General features: G+C 46.7%; 1 protein-coding gene across 2 annotated transcripts in view; it reads left to right on the top strand.

The window, feature by feature from the left end:
• LRRC74B (leucine rich repeat containing 74B) overlaps positions 1-19,837 on the top strand; it is a 412,716-nt gene that overhangs the window by 238,310 nt on the left and 154,569 nt on the right. For both annotated transcript variants that reach the window (XM_085634037.1, XM_085634038.1), the window contains exons 5-6: positions 5,467-5,673; positions 7,556-7,665. In XM_085634037.1, the coding sequence (XP_085490163.1) occupies positions 5,467-5,673; positions 7,556-7,665 (317 nt within the window). The remainder of the gene's footprint in view (positions 1-5,466; positions 5,674-7,555; positions 7,666-19,837) is intronic.

Raw genomic sequence — 19,837 nt, 5'->3', positions numbered from 1 at the left:
TGGCCATCGACGGCCTGACTCGGGGAAGAGAAGCAGGCATCAGGATTATGGGAAGAAGGCGCCATTGAGAAGATGTTACCGTTGCGGGTACGACTTCCCACACATCGGGGCGTGCCCAGCCCTGGGACAGAAATGCCACAAGTGTGGTCGCAACAATCATTTTGAGACCATGTGCGGGGACTACCGCCGGGAGAAAGAAAAAGCCTCCACGAGGTCACCAAGAGGCGAGACGCGCCGCCATCACGCGCGAGCGGTACGGGACCGCCGGAAGTCTTCCTCCAAGTCCTCCCAGTCCAGCAGGGAGTCACGGTCCTCAAGGTGGTCCAGAAGATCACCATCAAGAGACTCCGATTCACCTTCAAGTGAACATGAGTATCCCGTTGAATATGCCAACATGATCGCCGATCCAGACCAGCTTAAAAAATACCCTCGGCTGGACATCAGCGTTGGCACGCATCCCGCAAAGTTTGTGATGGACAGTGGGGCATCCCTCAACTACATCCCAGTGACAGAATATAAGAAGATGAACCCTCGGCCTCGGCTCAATCCCGCACACGTGCGTGTCTACACCTGGATGTCCAGGAAGCCGCTCCCTTGCCTTGGGAAGTTTTCCACGACACTGAGGCATCAAACAACATCTATTCCGGCCGTGATTCACGTCATCGAGGGACCGGAGGCAGACTGTCTCCTCAGTCTACCAACTGCTGAACGGTTGAAGTTGGTGGAGATCCTGTATCGCGTCAACAGTGACAATGACACCATTCACAAGTTCCCAAAGCTGTTTTCCGGACTCGGCAAAATGAACAGAGGCCAGATCCGCCTCCACATAAATGACCAGGTCCGCCCGGTTGCCCAACACCCGCGGAAGGTACCGTTCCACCTCCAGCAAGCGGTGGAGGATGAGCTGCAAGACCTGCTGGACGCCGACATCATCGAACGGACAGAGGGCGCCACACCGTGGGTATCTCCAGTCGTGATAGTACCGAAGAAAGGAACACCAGGGAAAGTACGACTCTGTGTGGACATGAGAATGCCCAACACCGCCATTGAGAGAGAGCGTCATCCAGGACCTCACTTAAGTGACATGATCGCCGCCCTCAATGGGGCGAGGGTGTTTTCTAAATTGGACCTAAACAAAGGCTACCATCAGTTGGAACTACACGAGAGCTCCCGCTACATCACGACATTCGCAACACACCTAGGGTTGTTCAGGTACAAGAGACTAAACTTCGGCATTTCATCAGCCGCAGAAATATTTCAAGAAGCCATCCGACAAACAATACATCACATCCCAAATACGCTGAACTACAGCGACGACATTCTAGTTTACGGGGCAACACTCCAAGTCCACGACACGGCCCTAGACAGGGTTTGCCATGCTCTCCTAGAAGCCAACCTCACGCTCAACAGGGAGAAATGCGAGTTTCATCAGTCGCAACTGAAATTCTTTGGCCACATCTTTTCAGGAGCCGGAATGCAACCAGACCCTGACAAAGTGAGTACTCTGAACAGCACCAAGAGTCCACTTGACGTCAGTGATGTGCGGTCCTTCCTCGGCATGGCGAGCTACTGTTCAAGATATATTAAGGACTATGCCACAATCAGTCACCCTCTGCGCACTCTCACCAAACAGGGACAGGCATTTGAGTGGACCCCCGAATGCGAGCAAGCATTCCAGGACATAAAGAGAGCCGTGGGCACGGTGGAAAGCCTGGCATATTTCAGCCCGGATCGCAAGACCGAAATAACAGTGGACGCAAGCCCCGTTGGGCTGGGAGCCATCCTGGCTCAATATGACAAGGACACGGACCACCGACACATTGTGGCGCACGCCAGCCGGAGCCTTTCCGACACGGAGAAAGCCTACTCCCAACCGGAAAAGGAGAGCCTTGCGGTGGTGTGGGCGTGTGAGCACTTCCACGTGTTCATTTACGGGAAGCATTTCACCATGGTAACAGACCACCAGGCGCTCGTCACCATCTATGGCAACCCCCGGTCCAAAATGCCACCCCGCATCGAGAGGTGGGGACTCCGTCTGCAGGAATACACGTTCACAATCGTGCACAAGCCAGGGAAGGCTGCCAACCAGGCCGACTACATGTCGCGCCACCCGGAAGACTCGCAGCGTCACACACCGTCCATGGCAGACGAGTATATCCATTTTGTGGTGGACCAAGCGCGGCCACCAGCGGTCCCCCTAGAGGCTATCCTGGACGCCACCCAGCAAGACACCATGCTGCAACAGGTGATCCGAAGGGTCCAAACGAACAGGTGGCGGCACGAAGAGTCGGAGGACGAGAGGGGTGACACCACAAAGCGTCAGGAGTGGCAAGCATTCCGGAATGTGTGCGAAGAACTATCTGTTACACCCGATGGCCTACTGTTGCGAGACAACCGAATTGTAATACCCCAGCAACTGAGACAGGGAGTCGTCAACCTGGCACACGAAAGCCATCGAGGAGTAGTCACGACGAAAAGAGCACTTCGTGAACGTGTCTGGTTCCCCTTCCTAGACAAAATGGTAGAGCACACTCTGAAAGACTGTCTGCAGTGTCAAGTGGTAAGGCAAGGAGACCCGCCAGCTCCACTTCAGATGACGCCCCTGCCACCAGGAGTATGGCAAGAACTGGCCATGGATTTCTACGGCCCCATGCCGTCGGGCAAGTACGTGTTAGTCATAATAGATGAATACTCGCGGTTTCCCATCGCCCGGTTCGTCCCATCCACCAACGCAGCTGCCACGCTCACCATCCTGGATGAAGTCTTTGCAGCTTGGGGCATACCCACGGAGGTGAAAACAGACAATGGGCCTCCCTTCAATGGCCGGGAATTCAGTGACTTCCTGACACTCATGAATGTGCGACACCGTCGGATAACACCACTATGGCCGCAGGCCAACGGCACAGCGGAAAGATTCATGGCCACTCTCAAAAAGACATTCCAACAGGCTGCTCTGGACAAGAGAGACCCACAGGCAGCTCTCAATGATGTACTCCGAGCATATCGGACGACACCGCATGCCACCACAGGCAAATGCCCGGCCACACTCATGCTGGGACGCCCGGTCAGGACCCGGATACCCACCTGGGAGGGAGCGCTGCGACCCATTTCTCCCAGCCGTGTTCATCGGGAAGTGGAAGCCACCGACAAAGCTCGCAAAGAAAGCATGAAGGTGTACGCGGATGGCAGAAGACGGGCTCGTTCCCTCTCGTTCCACGAGGGTGACTGCGTGGTCGTTAAGCAGGAGCAATCCAAGAAGACAGACAGCAGGTTCAGAGCGGAACCTCTGACGGTCACTCGTCAGAAAGGCACCATGCTGACAGCGGAGTCAGATAACAGGCGCGTAACCCGAAATGTGTCCCACTTTCAGAAGTGCAGCCCAGGTCTACAAGAGACACTCGAGTCGCGAACTACACCTTCAAGAACTCGGCAACTTGCAGCACAGAGCGGTGGTGACAGCCACAGGGACAGATACCCGGAACCGAAACCACCACAGTGCCTGAAGGCCGCACACTCCGACCACGGCAAACGATCCGTCAGCCCAAGCGGCTGATTGAAGAGATGTAACTCTTGGTGACTCATTTCTTTGCTAACAAAGGGGGAGATGTAGAGATGAGGGGTCTAGTGGTTGCGTGGGCGGAGCAGTGTGGGTGGAGAAAGGGGAGGACTGGGGAGACAGGAAGAGGCGGAGAAGAGGGACAGGTCGGCAGTTGAGGGCAGAAGCATGCTGGTGTAAGGACGGTAATAAAGTGTCCTAACAAGAACCCTCTGTGTCTGTCGTTATTGTGGTTGAGTGGACACGACAGAGAGATGTCAGTATTCTGAACACACACCAACAATAGCTGACAACGGTCTGAGCACAGGACACTGACAAGTGACAACAACCTAAGCCCAGAATACTGACAGCTGCTACAATTCTGAAACCAACATTGAGTACAGAGCTTGAAAGCTGCCTTTGTTCTGAAGCCAGAACACTGTAACAGTTGACCACAGTCTAAGCAGAAAGCACTGACAGCTAACAAAGCCTGAGTCTAGAAGACTGATAGCTGATAGCATTCTTAGACCCAACACTGACAAACATCACATATTTAGAGTAGGCCTGGGCTTGAAATTCAACTCCACTCGTGTAGTTTCCGGAGTGTCTTCCACTCCATGCTCTGCGTAAAACGCAGAGTTTTGAAAAACTCAGGGAAGCAGTGTCTTTTCCTCTCTCACCAACATTAAGTTGGCGTGAAAAATCTTACTCCAGACCACCGTCCGGCGAGATTTCTCAATGCGGGCAGTCGCGGATAGTTGCCTCTGCTCGCGTTGAAAAACCCTCCGTACGCATTGAGGAAGCTGCCGCTTGAGTAGAACATCTACTCGAGTGGCAGAAAGAAGCAGCGCCCTCTTGCGCTGCAGGTGTTGCAGTTCACGCTGCTTTTATTGTGCGGGATAAACACCCAGCACAAAAAATCTGCACGAACGGCACGACGTAGCGTACTCCGCTACTTGCAGAAATCTGTGTAGCTAGGCTGAGGTTTTGGTCACTTTGCGGGGTTCCGCATAGCAGAACTCAACGAACTCCGCCCAGGTCTAATTTAGAATGCAACATACTGACAGATGACAACAGCCTGAGCACAGGACATTGATGCCTGCCAACATTCAGGAAATATATTAGGAATGCCAAGTTCTGCCAACTCTACAAGCCCAGAATCTGCCCTACGTTTTAGCACTTAACATTGACACTTGCCAAAAACATGGGTGGGGTACAGAACAATGAGACATCAAACTTTGTGAGTCCAGAATATTGGCAGCTGTCACCCTTTTGAGCTCACGCCAGTGATAGCTATCAACAGCCCTCCACCATTACTAGTAGAGGATACTGGTCGTTGCTATCATTCTGAGCACAAAAAACTCGCAGGTGCTACTATTGTATAAATGTAACACTGTCCACTGCTAATATGCTGATCACAGACAGTGACAGCAGACACCATTCTCACCAGACAACACTGACTGTGGCTCTCATTCTCAGCAAAGAACTAACATTTCTACCACATCCTGAATCCATGGCATGACAGCTGCCTTCTTTCTGTTCACAGACACTGGCGGCTGGCACTGTTCTGAGCACAAACCACTGAAGGTTAGAACCCTGACAGCTGCCAACACTCTTTGTGTAGAACACCATTCCTAGCACAGCACACTAATGGCTATCTCTAAACAGCACGGTTCCTTCACACAATTCTGCGGTGCAAATCAGATTTAAACAAAATAACTGCATTACATTTCCCACCACAACCTGGAGTTACTTGGCAGATCTATTACATGAAAACTAGAAAGACCCCAATGCCTTGACATGAAAGTCTATATGAATATTTCTTGAGATATAAAATATTGTAGAGGTTCACAAAAATTGATGTAGCACCCACTCCATTTTCATTATATCAAAAAGTGTGAATAATCAGCATGTTGTCTTTCACTTCCTAGAAATTGATTTATCCAACAACAGGCTCGGGCTTAAGGGTGCTCGGGTCCTGTCGGCAATGCTAATGGAGAACACATCCCTTCGCAAGCTCAACCTTTCAGGCAATGGTTTCAATGACCTGATGGCTTCCTTCTTTGCTGACACCCTCATGAACAACCAGAAGGTGGAATCCCTGGACCTGAGCCACAACATGTTTGGAGACTCTGCAGGTACAGTGTACTATGACATTGCTATGCAAGATGAAAGTGAATACAAATACGCAAATTGCCCTGGGGAAGTCCCTATAAGGGATGAAACGCATTGGATGGGTCTGTTTTAAGCGTGATGGAATCAGATACTTAATAAAAAGCACTTTATGGAAAAAGACACTAACGTCTGGAAATTAATTCAAAAATGAGATATGGAAAGTAATTGAAAACAAAAGAGTGATTACAGATACATACAATTTGAATTGTAAAGTTCAATGTGAACAGGGAAATTAGATTGCCCTCCTAACATTGTGAAAGCATTTGCCAAGGATTAAGTTTTGTGGGCAGTCAGAACTCCAGGATTGGACATAGGTGAACTATAAAGATTGGGATTTTTGACCGGTGTCATCCAGAAACATCACTGCCGGCTGCCTTTTAGAAACCACCTTTGGAAGTGTTGTAGATAGAACAAAAGAGAGCATCCAGGACAGAGCCTTGGGGGATGCAAACAGGTAGCTGGTGGGTGATGATCTATGAGATTGCCTGGCTACAGAAAAGAACCAGTCAGAGAGGTAGAAGGAAAACCACTTGAGCGCTGTACTTGCAATGTCAAGGTTCTTTTTGGCGCACAGTAAACTAGAGTGATCAACACTGTTAAATGCTGTCGATAAGCCAGGGAGCATGAGGGTGGATTCAAGGTGGATGTGATGAACTATGATAATACATCTAGCAACATGAATGAGGGCTGTCTTAATAGAATCATCAGCGTGGAAGCCTATTTTTGAAGGAATTGAGCAGATTGTTACAATTGGGATCGAGTGTCAGTGGGTAAAGCGGTGTTCCAGTATTTTGGAGAAGTTAGGATATTGAGACTGTAGTTTTTTTAGCCAAGTGGAGCACCACCATAAATGTAAAGTTTGAGGGATAGGTACCGGATAAGAAGGAACGACCTTACAAGGAGGCTAGACAGAATAGTACCTTGGAAGTTAGTGCTAACGGTTTTAGCGGTTTGAGTACTGGACAGGTAGGCAAGGGCAGAAGAAGAGTTAGCAGATTTTAGTATTGCGATAAGATTTGTGGATGATGTTGGAGCAAAGTCAGTAAATGTAGCAGAGTGCAGTTGAGGAGTCGTGGCTGTTAGAGGAAGGGTACGGGACACTTGGTGACATAGTAAGGGTTTGTCTAATTGTGGTGGGTTTTACAGGGAAGGAGACAAAGTCTGCTGCAGAGACAGATAGAATAAATAAATTGTAGACTGCGATAGAGCAAGATTAGTGGTAATTCTGCATGAGAATAATTGTGGATATAGTTGAAGTTAGAATTTAAGGCGTGGATGTAGATAGCGATGTTACGGCCTGTTGATAGTGTTTCTGCGCTGTAGGTAGATTTTCATGGTCTGATTCTTGCACCATTTACAGAAGAACACGCCCTTTTATCGCTCTTCTGCAGAATGGCTGTAATGCTGATAGGTGAAAGTACTGAGGGAATATTGAAATTGAAACAAAGAGAGGCCAAAAGGAAATATAAGGATGTTGTGGCAGAGGTCACATACTGACCTTATTATTCCTCTGCCTCACCATTGGTGTCAATGAACCTCCCAACAAATACACATTATTTTCCGAGGTGTACATCCTTGAATAGAAATTGCATCACATTACTGGACCCTGGTCCTACGACCTCCTGTGTTATGACATCACCGAACCTCTTGATGACATTTTTTACCATTTTGTTAAGTATACTTACATCCCTACTGTTCTTTTCCCCTGCACTCTGTTGAATATAATTTTAATGCTTTACCAAAAGCTAGAATATTGCAAGCCATTTTCGGTCAGAACCCTGCGAAGTGGCCAATTTTGAGATGGCTTCTGTGATGAGCTTCAGTTTTCTTGTCTTCTTATTCAAGGTGAGACTCTTGGTGTTGCACTAGCAGAAAACACTGGGATGAAGGAGCTGAATTTCAGCTGGAACTACCTGCGAGGAAAAGGAGCCATTGCATTCGCCAAAGGTTTGGGGGTAGGTTCTAAGCATACTTGTTTAAAGATGTGTGTATGTGCGTGGGGAAACGTTTGAGTGTTTATATGTGTGTGTGTTTGGGGGTGTTCTAAGTGTACTAAGTATGCTCATTTCAAAGCATGTGTATGTGTTTGTGAGGGTGTGTGCGGGTGTTCTAAGTGTAGCCATTTCAAGGTGTGCATATGTGTTGTGTGGGGATTTCCTAAGTTCTCACTTCAAGGTGAATTAACTTGTGTGTGGGGATGTTATAAGTGTGCTCATTTGATTTTTTGTTTTTTTCTAAACAGGTTTTATTACATTTTTCTAGTTTTCAACCCATCAATCACGACATGTTCCAGTCATACACAATGTCGTAATGCATTGAAGTCATCGAATGGTGTACATGCATTATCATCAACAATAAGTGTATGGTACAGGAATACAACTATCCCATCCCTCCCTCCCGTTACTTCATCTGGCGCGAACCATTCCTAGTGCATATGTCAAGGTGTTCCCGCGTCTACTCCCAACTGCTCGCAAGCATTCAAAGGGGTATGTATGCGCCCCATGGTGCAGGATTCACAAACAATGAAATTCCCTAAACATGGAAACTGGAAAACAGGGGCTAGGTAATAAAACAATTGTTATGTCCGAGCTATCGGCACAGGTGGCGGGGCCAAGGCCCAGAAAGCTTCCAGGATACAGTCCCAGTCTAAAGAGATAATCCTTTTGCGCAATCCACGGACTTCCTCCCGGCGGATGGCAGCACTCTCCGCTCCACCCCATCTCACTACTTCCCCATGCCAGCCGTAAAGTTGGGGGTGTGTGGTCGATTTCCACCGCATCGTAATGGAGCGTTTAGCCAGAAGCAAAGACAGGTCTACAAAGCGAAGTTGCACTTTCTGTGCCTTAGGGCGTCTTATCAGTCCCAAAAGACATACTGCAGGCGTGTCTGAGACTGGGATCTCAACCGCAGTTGGGAGCAAGGACAGTACCTCGGACCAATAAGGGGTAAGCACAGGGCACTGCCATAGCATGTGTAGTAAATCAGCACCCTCTAATTTGCATCTCGGACGGCGGTGTTGTGTGGCTGGAAAAATATGTTGTAAGCGGTGCGGGGTAAGATACGCTCTGTGTAAAACCATATATTGGATGAATTCGAATTTGGCGTTCTGTGGAATTCTCCTGGGGTATGCTAAAGCTTTGTCCCAGTCCCTATCTGTCAGGTCTGTCCCCAGGTCTGCAGACCATTTATTGTGTAGATCCGTTAGTGGGATTCTGGTGTGGGTGGTAATGCCTTTGTAGCCATTTGGTAAGGTGGCGGCCGTTTCCCATCAGGTAGGTCATAAAGACCATTTCATGGCGTGGGGGTTCCTCCCTGTATGGGGCCCAATGTTTCTTCACATACTGCACAAGTGCAGCATGCAGTAGGTACAATGCATCCGTGCCCCCATGATGTCGTGCAAAATTACCATGGTCCATAAATGTGCTGACGTCAAATAGGTCACCCACTATGGTCACTCCACCCTCCGCCCAATGAAGCAATCGTCGTTTAGTGAGCAGTCCATTGGGGGTAGGGATCCCAAGAAGTGGAGTAGTGTCGGAATAGGGAAGGCAGCTACGTGTGTAATGAGTGGCTTTTTTCCAATAAGTGAGCGCCGTGCGCAAGAGCAGCGGGGCATCCGCTGGTATCCTAGCCTGTGGGAGCAGCAGTGTGTGGAGCCGCCCCCGGTCTACGTCTGAAGGGGGAAAATCTATTTCCTGTAAGTTGCGCCCTGCCAGCCAATACGATAGCCATTGCAATTGACTTGCATAGCAATATGCTCGGAAGTCTGGGGCACCCAGCCCGCCCTCATCAGTGTCTAATTGTAACTTGGTCAGCCCAACCCTACAGCGTCCATTACCCCAGATCAAAGCGGAGAGTGTAGTGTTCAGGGAGATGAGCATCGGGGTCGGGATCGCTACTCGGCCCATCACCGAGAGTGGTAGGGAGGACCAAAAATTGACCTGGGAGCGGAGAGATCGTATAGCTTTGCCCAGGTTACCCTCAATGAGATCTGGCGCTGATCTGTAAATCTGTATGCCTAAATATCTAAAAGTGTGTGCGGCAACAGTTAGGGAATGGGAGCCAAACTGAACCGTCTCTGGGCGATCCCCCTGCCGGAAAAAGAAGGCATAAGACTTACTGTCATTGATGTTAAGGCCCGAAAGCTGCGCAAAAGAATCAAAAATGCTCGGGAGGGGTGAGAGAGAGGCTAGATTATCAGCGTACAAAATTATGTCATCCGCATATGCGGAAATTACATGTGTCGTCTGCCCCAGGCGGATCCCCTGTTGCGTTGCCAATAGCTGCACCCTAAGGGCCAAAGGCTCCAGGGCTAGTACAAAAAGCAAGGGGGATAGGGGGGCATCCCTGGCAGGTGCCTTTACCAACTGGGTACTCCTTTGAGATATGCCGTCCCGTGCGGGCCCGTGCTGTGGGGTCCGTGTATAAAAGCCGAACCCACTTTAAATAATCCGGGGGTATACCAAAGCGTAATAGCGGTCGGAACATGTAATCCCACCAAAGCGTATCAAATGCTTGTCTCAAATCAAGGGTGACACATCCAGCGTTGGCTCTCTCCTCGGGGGTGGCTGCCATGACATGATACAAACTCATGATATTAAGCGAGGTGCACCGCGCCGGCACGAAGCCGCATTGGTCTGGGTGTATGAGCTTGTGCACATATGGTAGCAGGCAGCTAGCAAGCACCTTACTCAATATTTTATATTTGGTATTGAGTAGGGACAGTGGTCTGTATCCGGACAAGTCTGTCGATGGACGTCCTGGTTTAGGGAGAGAGACTACCAGTGCCTGCCAAGTAGAGTGGGGCAGGGACCCCGTGGACAGCGCGGCTTTGTACAAGCTCTAGTTGCGGCGCCAGAGTGTCCGAAAAAGTGGCAAAGTATTTGGTCAGGAGGCCGTCCAAACCTGGGGCCTTATTCCGTGGTAAGGCCCTGATGGTCGCCTTAATTTCGGTCCTTGTAATAGGGCCGGAGAGAGCATCCTGTCCTGATTTGTCCAATTGTGGAAACTGTACATCAGCTAAAAAGGTATCAAGAGCCTCTTCCACCAATGGGGGGGGGGGTGCTCGATATAGAGCCTGATAGTAGTCACAAAAGGCAGCCTTAATGTCCTGTTGCGTATGTACTGTGTCCCCGCTGCTAGTGATAATCCCATGGATCGGGGAATGTGGGGGGTCATCCCTGAGTATGCGTGCTACTAGTGGGCCCGCCTTGTCCGCGTCAGCATGTCTTGCGTGCATATAGGCAGTATAATCTATTTGCCTAAGCGTCTCCAGCAACTCTGCATGTTGTATTCGGGCGTCTTGTAGAAGCGTGCCCGTCGTGGGGTCAGTCGCTGCAGCCTGTTCGAGACTATTTAGAGAGTTTTCTACCGCTTTCAATTTATAAGTGTGCTCATTTCAATGTGTGTATGTTTGTTTCTTTGTTTAAACCAGGGTTCTCCAAAGTCCGTCCTAGAGAGCTGGATCCATGCTAGATTTTTTAGCATATCCCCATTTAGATAAATGTAGTTATCTTAAAAATCTGGCATGGATCCGGCACTCCAGGACTGACTTTTGGGGACCCTGGATTGAACCTTTATTGTGACCATAACTGCTTGCCATAAAAGTGCAGTCAGAATACATCGCATTACAAGAAAGGAGTTCATCACATATCAATAATCACAATAACTTTAAACTATGTACAAGATAAAACTTCCTAGAGAAAATATGCAATTCTCAAGATATTAGCAGCAATTCATGTAAACGCGAAGGAAAAAAGGGGGATCACCCCACCTAATAAACGCTTGCCTGGATGGGTAGGTAAGTGCAAATGCCACTTTGTTGCAAGATAAATAAATAATATCATAGCGCAACTGTCTATGTTTAAAAACTACCCAAGATAGACGTAAAAACAGATTAAAACTGCAATGAATTCATTCTTTTGATGGCACATCTTAAAAAGGAGCATACATTAACAAAAATTGTTGGGGTCTCCAGAGCTTGGAGAAACTCCAGAGCTACCAAGGAAAAACGAATACACCACCTTCTAACAATAGGGAAGAAATACATTTTGCTAAGATCTTGATAAAACTTGCAGAAGAAAACAAAATGTAACAAACTTTGTGGTGAAACTTCATCACATGGGCATGTTAGAATGCTGGCCACGTCATACTGGCCCAGGGGAATATTAATATGGCATCTAACAAAACCTAAGTGGAAACGCTTTAATAATATTCTATCCCATGAGGAATAGATCCACCGCAGGTATGGAGACATACCTGGGGTGTTTTACAGGGCTGTGTACTCTCTAAAAGTGGCTTTGAAGAACTCATTCACAGCTCTAAGGTTATATATATTTGTTGTTATACAGAGATTTAATCCGAGCCACATCTTGCTTGGTCAGAGTTTCCGGGCTATGGGAAAACTACGCCTCCCCCAGGTCCTCAAACATAGTCTTTAGATAGTGAATCCAGGGGAGATTTACCCCTCTATCATAGGCTAGGCAGTCAAGAACTATTTCTCTATTGAAGATTGCATGCCGGTTAGTTCATATTGAGCATCACAGCGATAGTGGGGCAAGATTAATGGAGTCCTCTGCATATTCCATCCCTAGATCCTGGTGCAATATGAAAGTAGAACATGTAGGTGGAGCACCCAGAATTCTCCTCAAATGTCTATTTTGCAACCCCTAGAGAGACCTGGGATTACAATAGCCCCATATACATGTGCCATATATAAGGATAGGGAAACATTTCCTCCTATACATTTCCAATATAAAGGTTATTGTTTTTTTCTGATGTGCCTGGCCTAGTTAAAAACATACTCAACTGAGCATCACAATTCATGCCATACTGCAGGGGTGCCGGGCTCGCAGTTCCCCTTGGAATCAGACTACATCCAGGGTAAAAATCCTGGGCAAGTGCCTCAGGGTGACCTTGAAACTCGATACCCCACATCTTGGTAGGCTTTAAGTTACATGTTACGATAAGAGTTTTGGATCAGTTAGTAGCTAAACCCAGTGAGTCCATAAAAGTTACAAGTTCCTGGAATAGTGTTTTTAGGCCCTTGGGAGTTCTTAATAACAAAACCCCATCATCCACATACAGCTCTAACCTAGCCAAAACCTCCAGAGCACTGTGGAGTGCAGAGTGAGGTCACTCCCACCAATCCTAGCGCAGCTCTTATGCTGGTGAGAACAGCGCCAGGACTGGCCAAGGGAGTTGCTGCATCCAGTTCCTGCCCAAGAAAAGGTCTGGACCAGAGGACGTTGTGTTAGTGTAAGGTACTTTTTTTATACCTATATTATTTGCGTACAAGTTTTTAAAAGTATTTTTGCACACCTGTCCTCCCTCCCCATAGATGCCAGCCGCCACTGGGCTTTTCGCCCAAGAGAACAAACCGAAACAGAGAGGTCATAGTAAAGAGCTCTGAGGAACTGGACCAAGTTGTTATGAATCCCCATGCCAATTAGTAGCTCCCTGAACTTGGACCTCACCATGCTGTTGAAGGCACAAGACAAATCCAACAAAGCCAGACAAATGGAGCCTCACCTTACTTATCAGCAGGTACAGGTTAAAACATTGCTCTGGTGTGCCTAGGCCCTCACAGAATCCATACTGAGCTAGTAGCCCCGACCCAGTCCAAGAGGAGAGCCCAAACCTTTCTACCCACCAACTTAACAGCAGAGTCCAGTAACAAAATTGGCCCATAACAATCTGGGGACTGGAAATTGCCCTTTTTGAAGACAGGAACAATAATGGTAAAACGCCAGGATTGTAGTGGGCCCGTTCTGCAGAGGACATTAAAACTGTAACAGAGTAATGGGGCCCTGAGGTCCGGGGCAGTTTTGTAAAGGTCCACTGACACCCCATCTTGACCGGGAGCTTTTCTTCTTGGGCTTTTAGCAATTGTATCCCTTACTTCTTTAACAGAAAATTACACTGGTAAGGGATTGACTACCTCAATAGCCCCCAAGACACTTGAATAGTCATAGACTTTTTTTAAATTCTCAACCCAAGCTTCCTGACTTATGGTGGTCACAATGGAATTTGATTTTACCCCCACTGTCTTGATGTTTCCTATGGCCACCTAGAAGGCTCTAGTATCATTCAACCTACTGGCCTTTACCAAATCTCCCCAAGACTCATCCTGTAGTTCCTTGATTTGCTGGATTTAGTTAGTAGGCCACTCACCACTAAACCTAATTCTACAAAATGGGCAGACACTAGATGAAAATAATGAGGAGGCTTGGGACAAGCAAGAATCAAGGGTAGGTGGTTGAAGCATAATTTCTCTATAATAGTAGCCATAGCCACAGTCCTCCACACCAAACGCTGCCCTTGCATCTTCGTTTCTAGGTACTGTGAGGTCAAGATCAGCGGGCCTCCCTCCCTCTTTTTTCACATTAAAATCACCCCACAAAATAAAATTATAGCCATTATGCAGGAATGCTAAGGTTTCCTCAAGACCAAATATAAAATCAGACAGCACTTTAAGGTTGTTAATATTGATCCAACCACGTACCATCAACAACAGATTCTCACCTTGGGTACATAAACACACACTCTGTCAAGTAAAACCGCTGGACGTGGTTTTTATATGTTTCACAATTATTCAGGATTAGTCCAAATACCTTTACTAACCCTTCACAGATCAAAAGGTTCCTTCCTCTGGTCGATGGACCTTTAGTTGAACTAATTGATGGTGATAATGACAGAAACTAACTTACCTATACTTTAATTAAAATGAAATAACCAAAGACTCATTTAAGATTTAAAAACTTTATCTAAATTATAGGGCATGTGAACCACTTCAGAAATACAGTACAGTCGCCTTTACTCCTTAGGAGAGAAAATTCAATTAATTAATCATCAAACACATACTTCGGACTCATGCAATGACATATGCACAGAAAGGAAGAAGACAGAGAGAAAAGAACATCTGCAAATACCTGAAACCAAGAATGGTGTGAAGACCAACCCCCTAGCCAAAGGGCTGGTAAGGGTCCCCGGGAGACTTCAGGACAGGATTCAGGACAGGATAGTTGACCTCTCTAGAACCGACGATTGCGCCGCACCCCTCTCTGACACTCTCTTCCTCCTCGAGATTCTTCTGCGATCTTCTTATCTAACCCCAATTAAATTAAGATAGAAAGTTCTGCATTCAGCTTCCTCATCAGCATCTCACAGGGTCTCTCTCTCTCAGCATTAGCATCACCCACTACACCGACAGCATCTCCTCTCTCCAGCATTCAGCTATTTGTGCTAAATAACTGACTAAAGTTACATTAATTATACCTTTTCGTTCTGGATGTTCCACCCACCAAAGTTTAAATATCGTAAAAATTTGAAATCTAATTGGTCAGGCAAGGGGGGGTGATCATTATACCATGCTTACATGTCATTTAAATCAATCCAGTTGTTTACAAATCCATCCTCTTAATTTTTATTCACAAAATGTATTTCCCACAGCATTCACATTACATTTGCAACATTTGTTAAAACCTTCAACATGTACATCTATTCCGGAGAACTTTTCACCGTTCTTTCTCAGGCTGGGACACTCTGCGACCTTGGCTTCTTCCCAAATTCAGTGTAATCGTTCCGGGTCCACTTTCAGTAGACATGCGCAGTTGTACAATACAGTAACATGGCTCAGCTTACTTCAGTTATACACAAGAGGCCCAAATGTGCACTAATAATAAAGTCAGAAAGACAAAGAAAAATAATATATTTCACTGTATACCAACCATCTCTACTCTATTCCCCTTTATTTATTAATACTTTCCCCGCATTAGCGTTAGTATAATAGCTTGTTTTCTCTTCAGCAAAGCAGATGCCATGCACGTGAGCCTTTAAGCAGCCATGTTAGTGCCTTCTGCTCATGCGTAAGAATTTCCCTCCAATTATTAGCTCGTCATACTGCGTAGATGCACTTGACACATGCACAGTACAGATTCCCTGTTTAAAGCGTTTTTAGGCCGTTGTCCGTGTTCTTCGCATTAGTAAACACATAAGAAAGCTTCACTAACCCGCGTGTTTGTGTAGTGCACATTAGTTTAACACAAAACAATTTTATTACCTTGTTAGTGAGTTAAAGGAGCGGATTGTGTCCGAACAAGTCTCTTTTCTACGAGTCCTTGCTCCATCAATATGGTATGCCTCACATAAACAATCATAAAAATGTATTAAATTGATAGACAAACTATTAGGCCATGTGGTTAAAAGGACTTAAATTAAGCGGCTGTCAGAGGGAATTGGAGTGACTTTACAATCCAGGATGATCTTAACCCAGCAGGTTAGGCCTGCCTTGGCGAGGCCAGCAGCGGAACGAGCTGTGGGGACAACGTAGGAATGATAACCGCACAAAATAACTTCCTCCTGAAATAAAGCAATATCATGCTTATGTATACAAATATGTATATAAAGCACCCAGTCATCATAGGCCAATTTACTGGCTAAGCCTGCAACATTCCAAAAGAGGATATTCATGATATCCTCCGTGGTCCCCTGAGGTGTTTGAGTGTACTCGTTGGGTGGCATGATCCCCACTGTACTCTTATGAGTGCTAATTAAGTCTGGGGTGTATGAATTAACAACAAAAAACCCAGGCTCCTTGGGGCAGGGGGAAGTTGAAACATTATGGAGGCTGAGTAAATCATTCTCAGATAGGTCACCTAAAGAGGAGAAGCCGTTACAAACCGACACAGCAAAGTGGGATGTCTGCAAGGGAGTAGAGTTTGGCCTGCTTGCCAGGTCTCTATATAAAAAAACTGGGGCAAGACCCTTGTTTCAATGGTAGATGGCTGGCACTGGGGGCCCAATCAGGTACCTGGCTGTCCTAGGATCCCTTAAGGCAGTGCTTAATTTGTAAAAGATTAACTGCCAGGGCTCTCGTCAGGAGTCTACTCCAGCTTGCACCACAGATTGTCCCTGCCAGCACTGCCAGTGATGGTAACAATTCCACTATTAACCATCACACTTCTACAAGTGTGACAATTTGAACTATTTCAGGCCCCCAAAGCTATAAGTATGACTTGGGTGTCAGGTAATAGTCATTTTTTTAATATATTTAATTAATACTTAAATGTTGTTGTGGGCATCTCTACAATGGCCATATAGCGCCACTTTGTGGCAGTCTGTCACAAGCACCGGTGCTGACAATTAAGTGCCGGTGCCGAGCACTGGAAAGCACCGACTCAAATTAAGCACTGCCTAAAGGTACTAATAATGCAGTCACCTTCAAACTCCTTCTGCATTTTCCCGACCCAATCAACGTGTTTTGCCATGGTAGTTTCGGGTGTAGACAGTCCTGGAATCTAGAGTTCCCCTTGACCCAATGGGCTGCTTTATTTATCAACTCTATCGTGGAATCACTAGTTAAAAGGACATCCACTAATATGGCCGCATAGGAACAAGCGGCTGGGGGAGGATCCTATATAGAGACGAAAGCAAGTGCTGAACCTGCCGCCTTGACTGGGTTAGGAGAATTTCTAGGTGGAGGGTTATCCAATGCAAAAATACTATGTGCTGATGTCTTCAGTAGAGAATTCCCCCAGTGTGACAAAAGCAGCTGGGGCAGGCTGTAAGGCACTGCCTGATTTATTCACCAAGGACTGGACCATCTCCTCTACCAGGGACTGCCCTGCCTGTGGCCAAGTGAGTCTTGCTCAGAGTTGGGAGGGGTAGGGCGAGTGAGTTCCTGCACAGCACCCACCCAATCCCTTTATCCCCTCATCCCCACTACCACCCCTTCTGCAATCCAAATCCGCTAGTTTAGCCTCAATTCACCCCAAACGGTCAAGCATCCATGACATTTTGCAATCATTAACATCCACAATTTCTTTCCCCAGTTGCTTGAGCATGTCCTCCAGGGCCTCTTTACAAAGGGGTTGCCAGAATCTGTTGTGACCAAAGGGGCAGTAAATTTGGAGTCCTTACGGGTGTTAAGAGATTTTTTGGAGCAGGGCGTTGTTTCCGCTTCTCCAGGGAGGGCGGTATTAGATTGGCCGTATGGGCCAGGGGGAGCAAATAAGGGTTACAGTGACAAACAAAATCCCCACAATCCAACCCCTCACAACTCACTTGGGTGTCTGAGGCAGGTTACGACAAAACTGACAAAAGACGTTTCTCGGCCAGGAAAATGTATTTGTCAAGCACACCCACTGCCTTCTCAATGTAGCCATCAAGGGGGCCTGTTCTCTTTGCTGCACCCCTTCCAAGATCGGACATTGTTTGCGCTTAACCATCGTTAGTTCCCAGTAAATCCAAACAGAGGTACAAAACAAAATTCCAAGACAAAACCCTCTATGAGCGCCAGCAAATGTCGATAAGTACTTGCAGTTAGGCCGGGGGTGAGATCTAAGAACTTAAATAAAATAAGAAGAACTGCGCAGTACCTCGAGGAAAAACAATAAGGGAGGGGTGACCCAGCCCATCCTCTTCGAGGCTCCAATGGGCACAGAAGGGGCCCGCCCTTGGCCTGGGCTTTTGCCAGGCACCGCCCTCACCAAGGGTTGTCAGGAGTCACTTTATAGCGATATGCGGCGGGGACCAGTGGTGTCCTTGCCCCTCCTCTTGGGTAGCAAAGGTGGCTGGGACCTGGAGTAAAGTGTTTGTTTGTATGGGTGGGTGTGTGTGAGTGTTCTAAATATACACATTTCAAGGTGTGCTTAGGAGTGTGCATGTTCTAAGTATACTCCTCTCAAGGTTTGAGTGTGAGTGTGTGTGTGTGTGTGCGTGTGCACAGGCATCCCAGCTCTTTAAGATTGGTTCTCACAGGCTCACTGAATTTCTCAAGGTGGTGGAGGACAACTTCATATAAGATTAACCCAGCCTTTTATTCATGCAAACCTTGTTTAATGAGGAGTAAATACTGCTTTTTTAGTTAGCGATTTTGTGCACACATCAACATAACTGCACTGTCTTTCTGTTGTTACAACTTTTCCAATCCAAGATACAACACTAATATAAAAAATGTATTTACTACCAATCAGCAGCAAAGACAGAAAAAATCACTATGTTAATTCAGTCAAGTTCGGGTCACTCTAGTGATTGACATTTGTGATCAATTTCCAACACATCAACTATTGTAATACTTATCACAAAAAGGGTAGTACATATAGGTGTCTATAATAGATGGTTGAGGGGCACCCTGTTCATTCCTTTTAAAGACATAACATTGGTTCCTTCTGCTGAAATGACTTCAGGTCCAAAGCACCCAGGCAGGAAACCCTGCTGAAAGGTTATAAGGTGATCATTAAAACTGTATTTCATAATAATGATTTTAACATTAAAGCTTCATTTAGGCCCTCATTTTGCTGTGAAAGCTCAATTTTTCTCCACGTCACAAATTTCAAGATTGCATGAGGGGGGGGACTCATGATAAAATACCACTTTTCAAACCACTTGAGAATAAGTGGCATCTGTGGTCTTGGAAGACAATGACTGACTCATGCATCTTTTAGATCCAACATCACTAACCAGTCTTCCCCTGAAGAGGGAATGTGTGAGAATGAAAATGCCTTCCATCTTGAAGAGATGCGAAACCAGGTTGTATTCCTGCACTGCCATTTTTTAAAACTAGACCCTTCTTCTCTTTGTGATATTTTGAATAATATCAAACAAATCTGTGCACTATGAGGAAAGAACTCTTTGGCCAGAACAACATTTTGGCTGTGTGGCTATCTTCACCTTTGGAGAACAATACTAGAAGATGATAGAAATAAAATGTAACAAGAATTCTTGGATCATTTGCACCCCCAAGGGGTCCTTCTGCTGTGCTTCCAACTGCGGGAAGTCTTCTCTCTGGTAGATATGGGTGCCATTGATATCAGTGGGTATACCACTAGAATTGCCCCTGTTACCCAGGGCCTCAGGTCTCCAAAGGGAAATGGCAGACACACAAAGTAAAGGCTTTAAGAGCTCTGCCTACTTACAATAGTTTACTTTTCTTTCTTTTCTGTAACCATTCAGTAAGAAAATAGGAGGATCTTGAGAGGTGAAGGTGAAAGATGTCATTATCAGTCAAATGGGTTGTGATGTCAGCATCTAAGCTGGATGCTTATTTTCGCCAAGCCGGGCCAAAAGGGTGATGCCCCTCTACTTCTATTCCCCATCTTTACTGCATGTCACAAGTCACAACAGCTT

This window comes from Triturus cristatus, chromosome 11, assembly GCF_964204655.1.
Source record: "Triturus cristatus chromosome 11, aTriCri1.1, whole genome shotgun sequence".
In the NCBI taxonomy this organism is placed as follows: Eukaryota; Metazoa; Chordata; class Amphibia; order Caudata; family Salamandridae; genus Triturus; species Triturus cristatus.
Note: the sequence above shows the minus strand (reverse complement) of the source record. Positions and strands in the feature narration are given on the sequence as shown.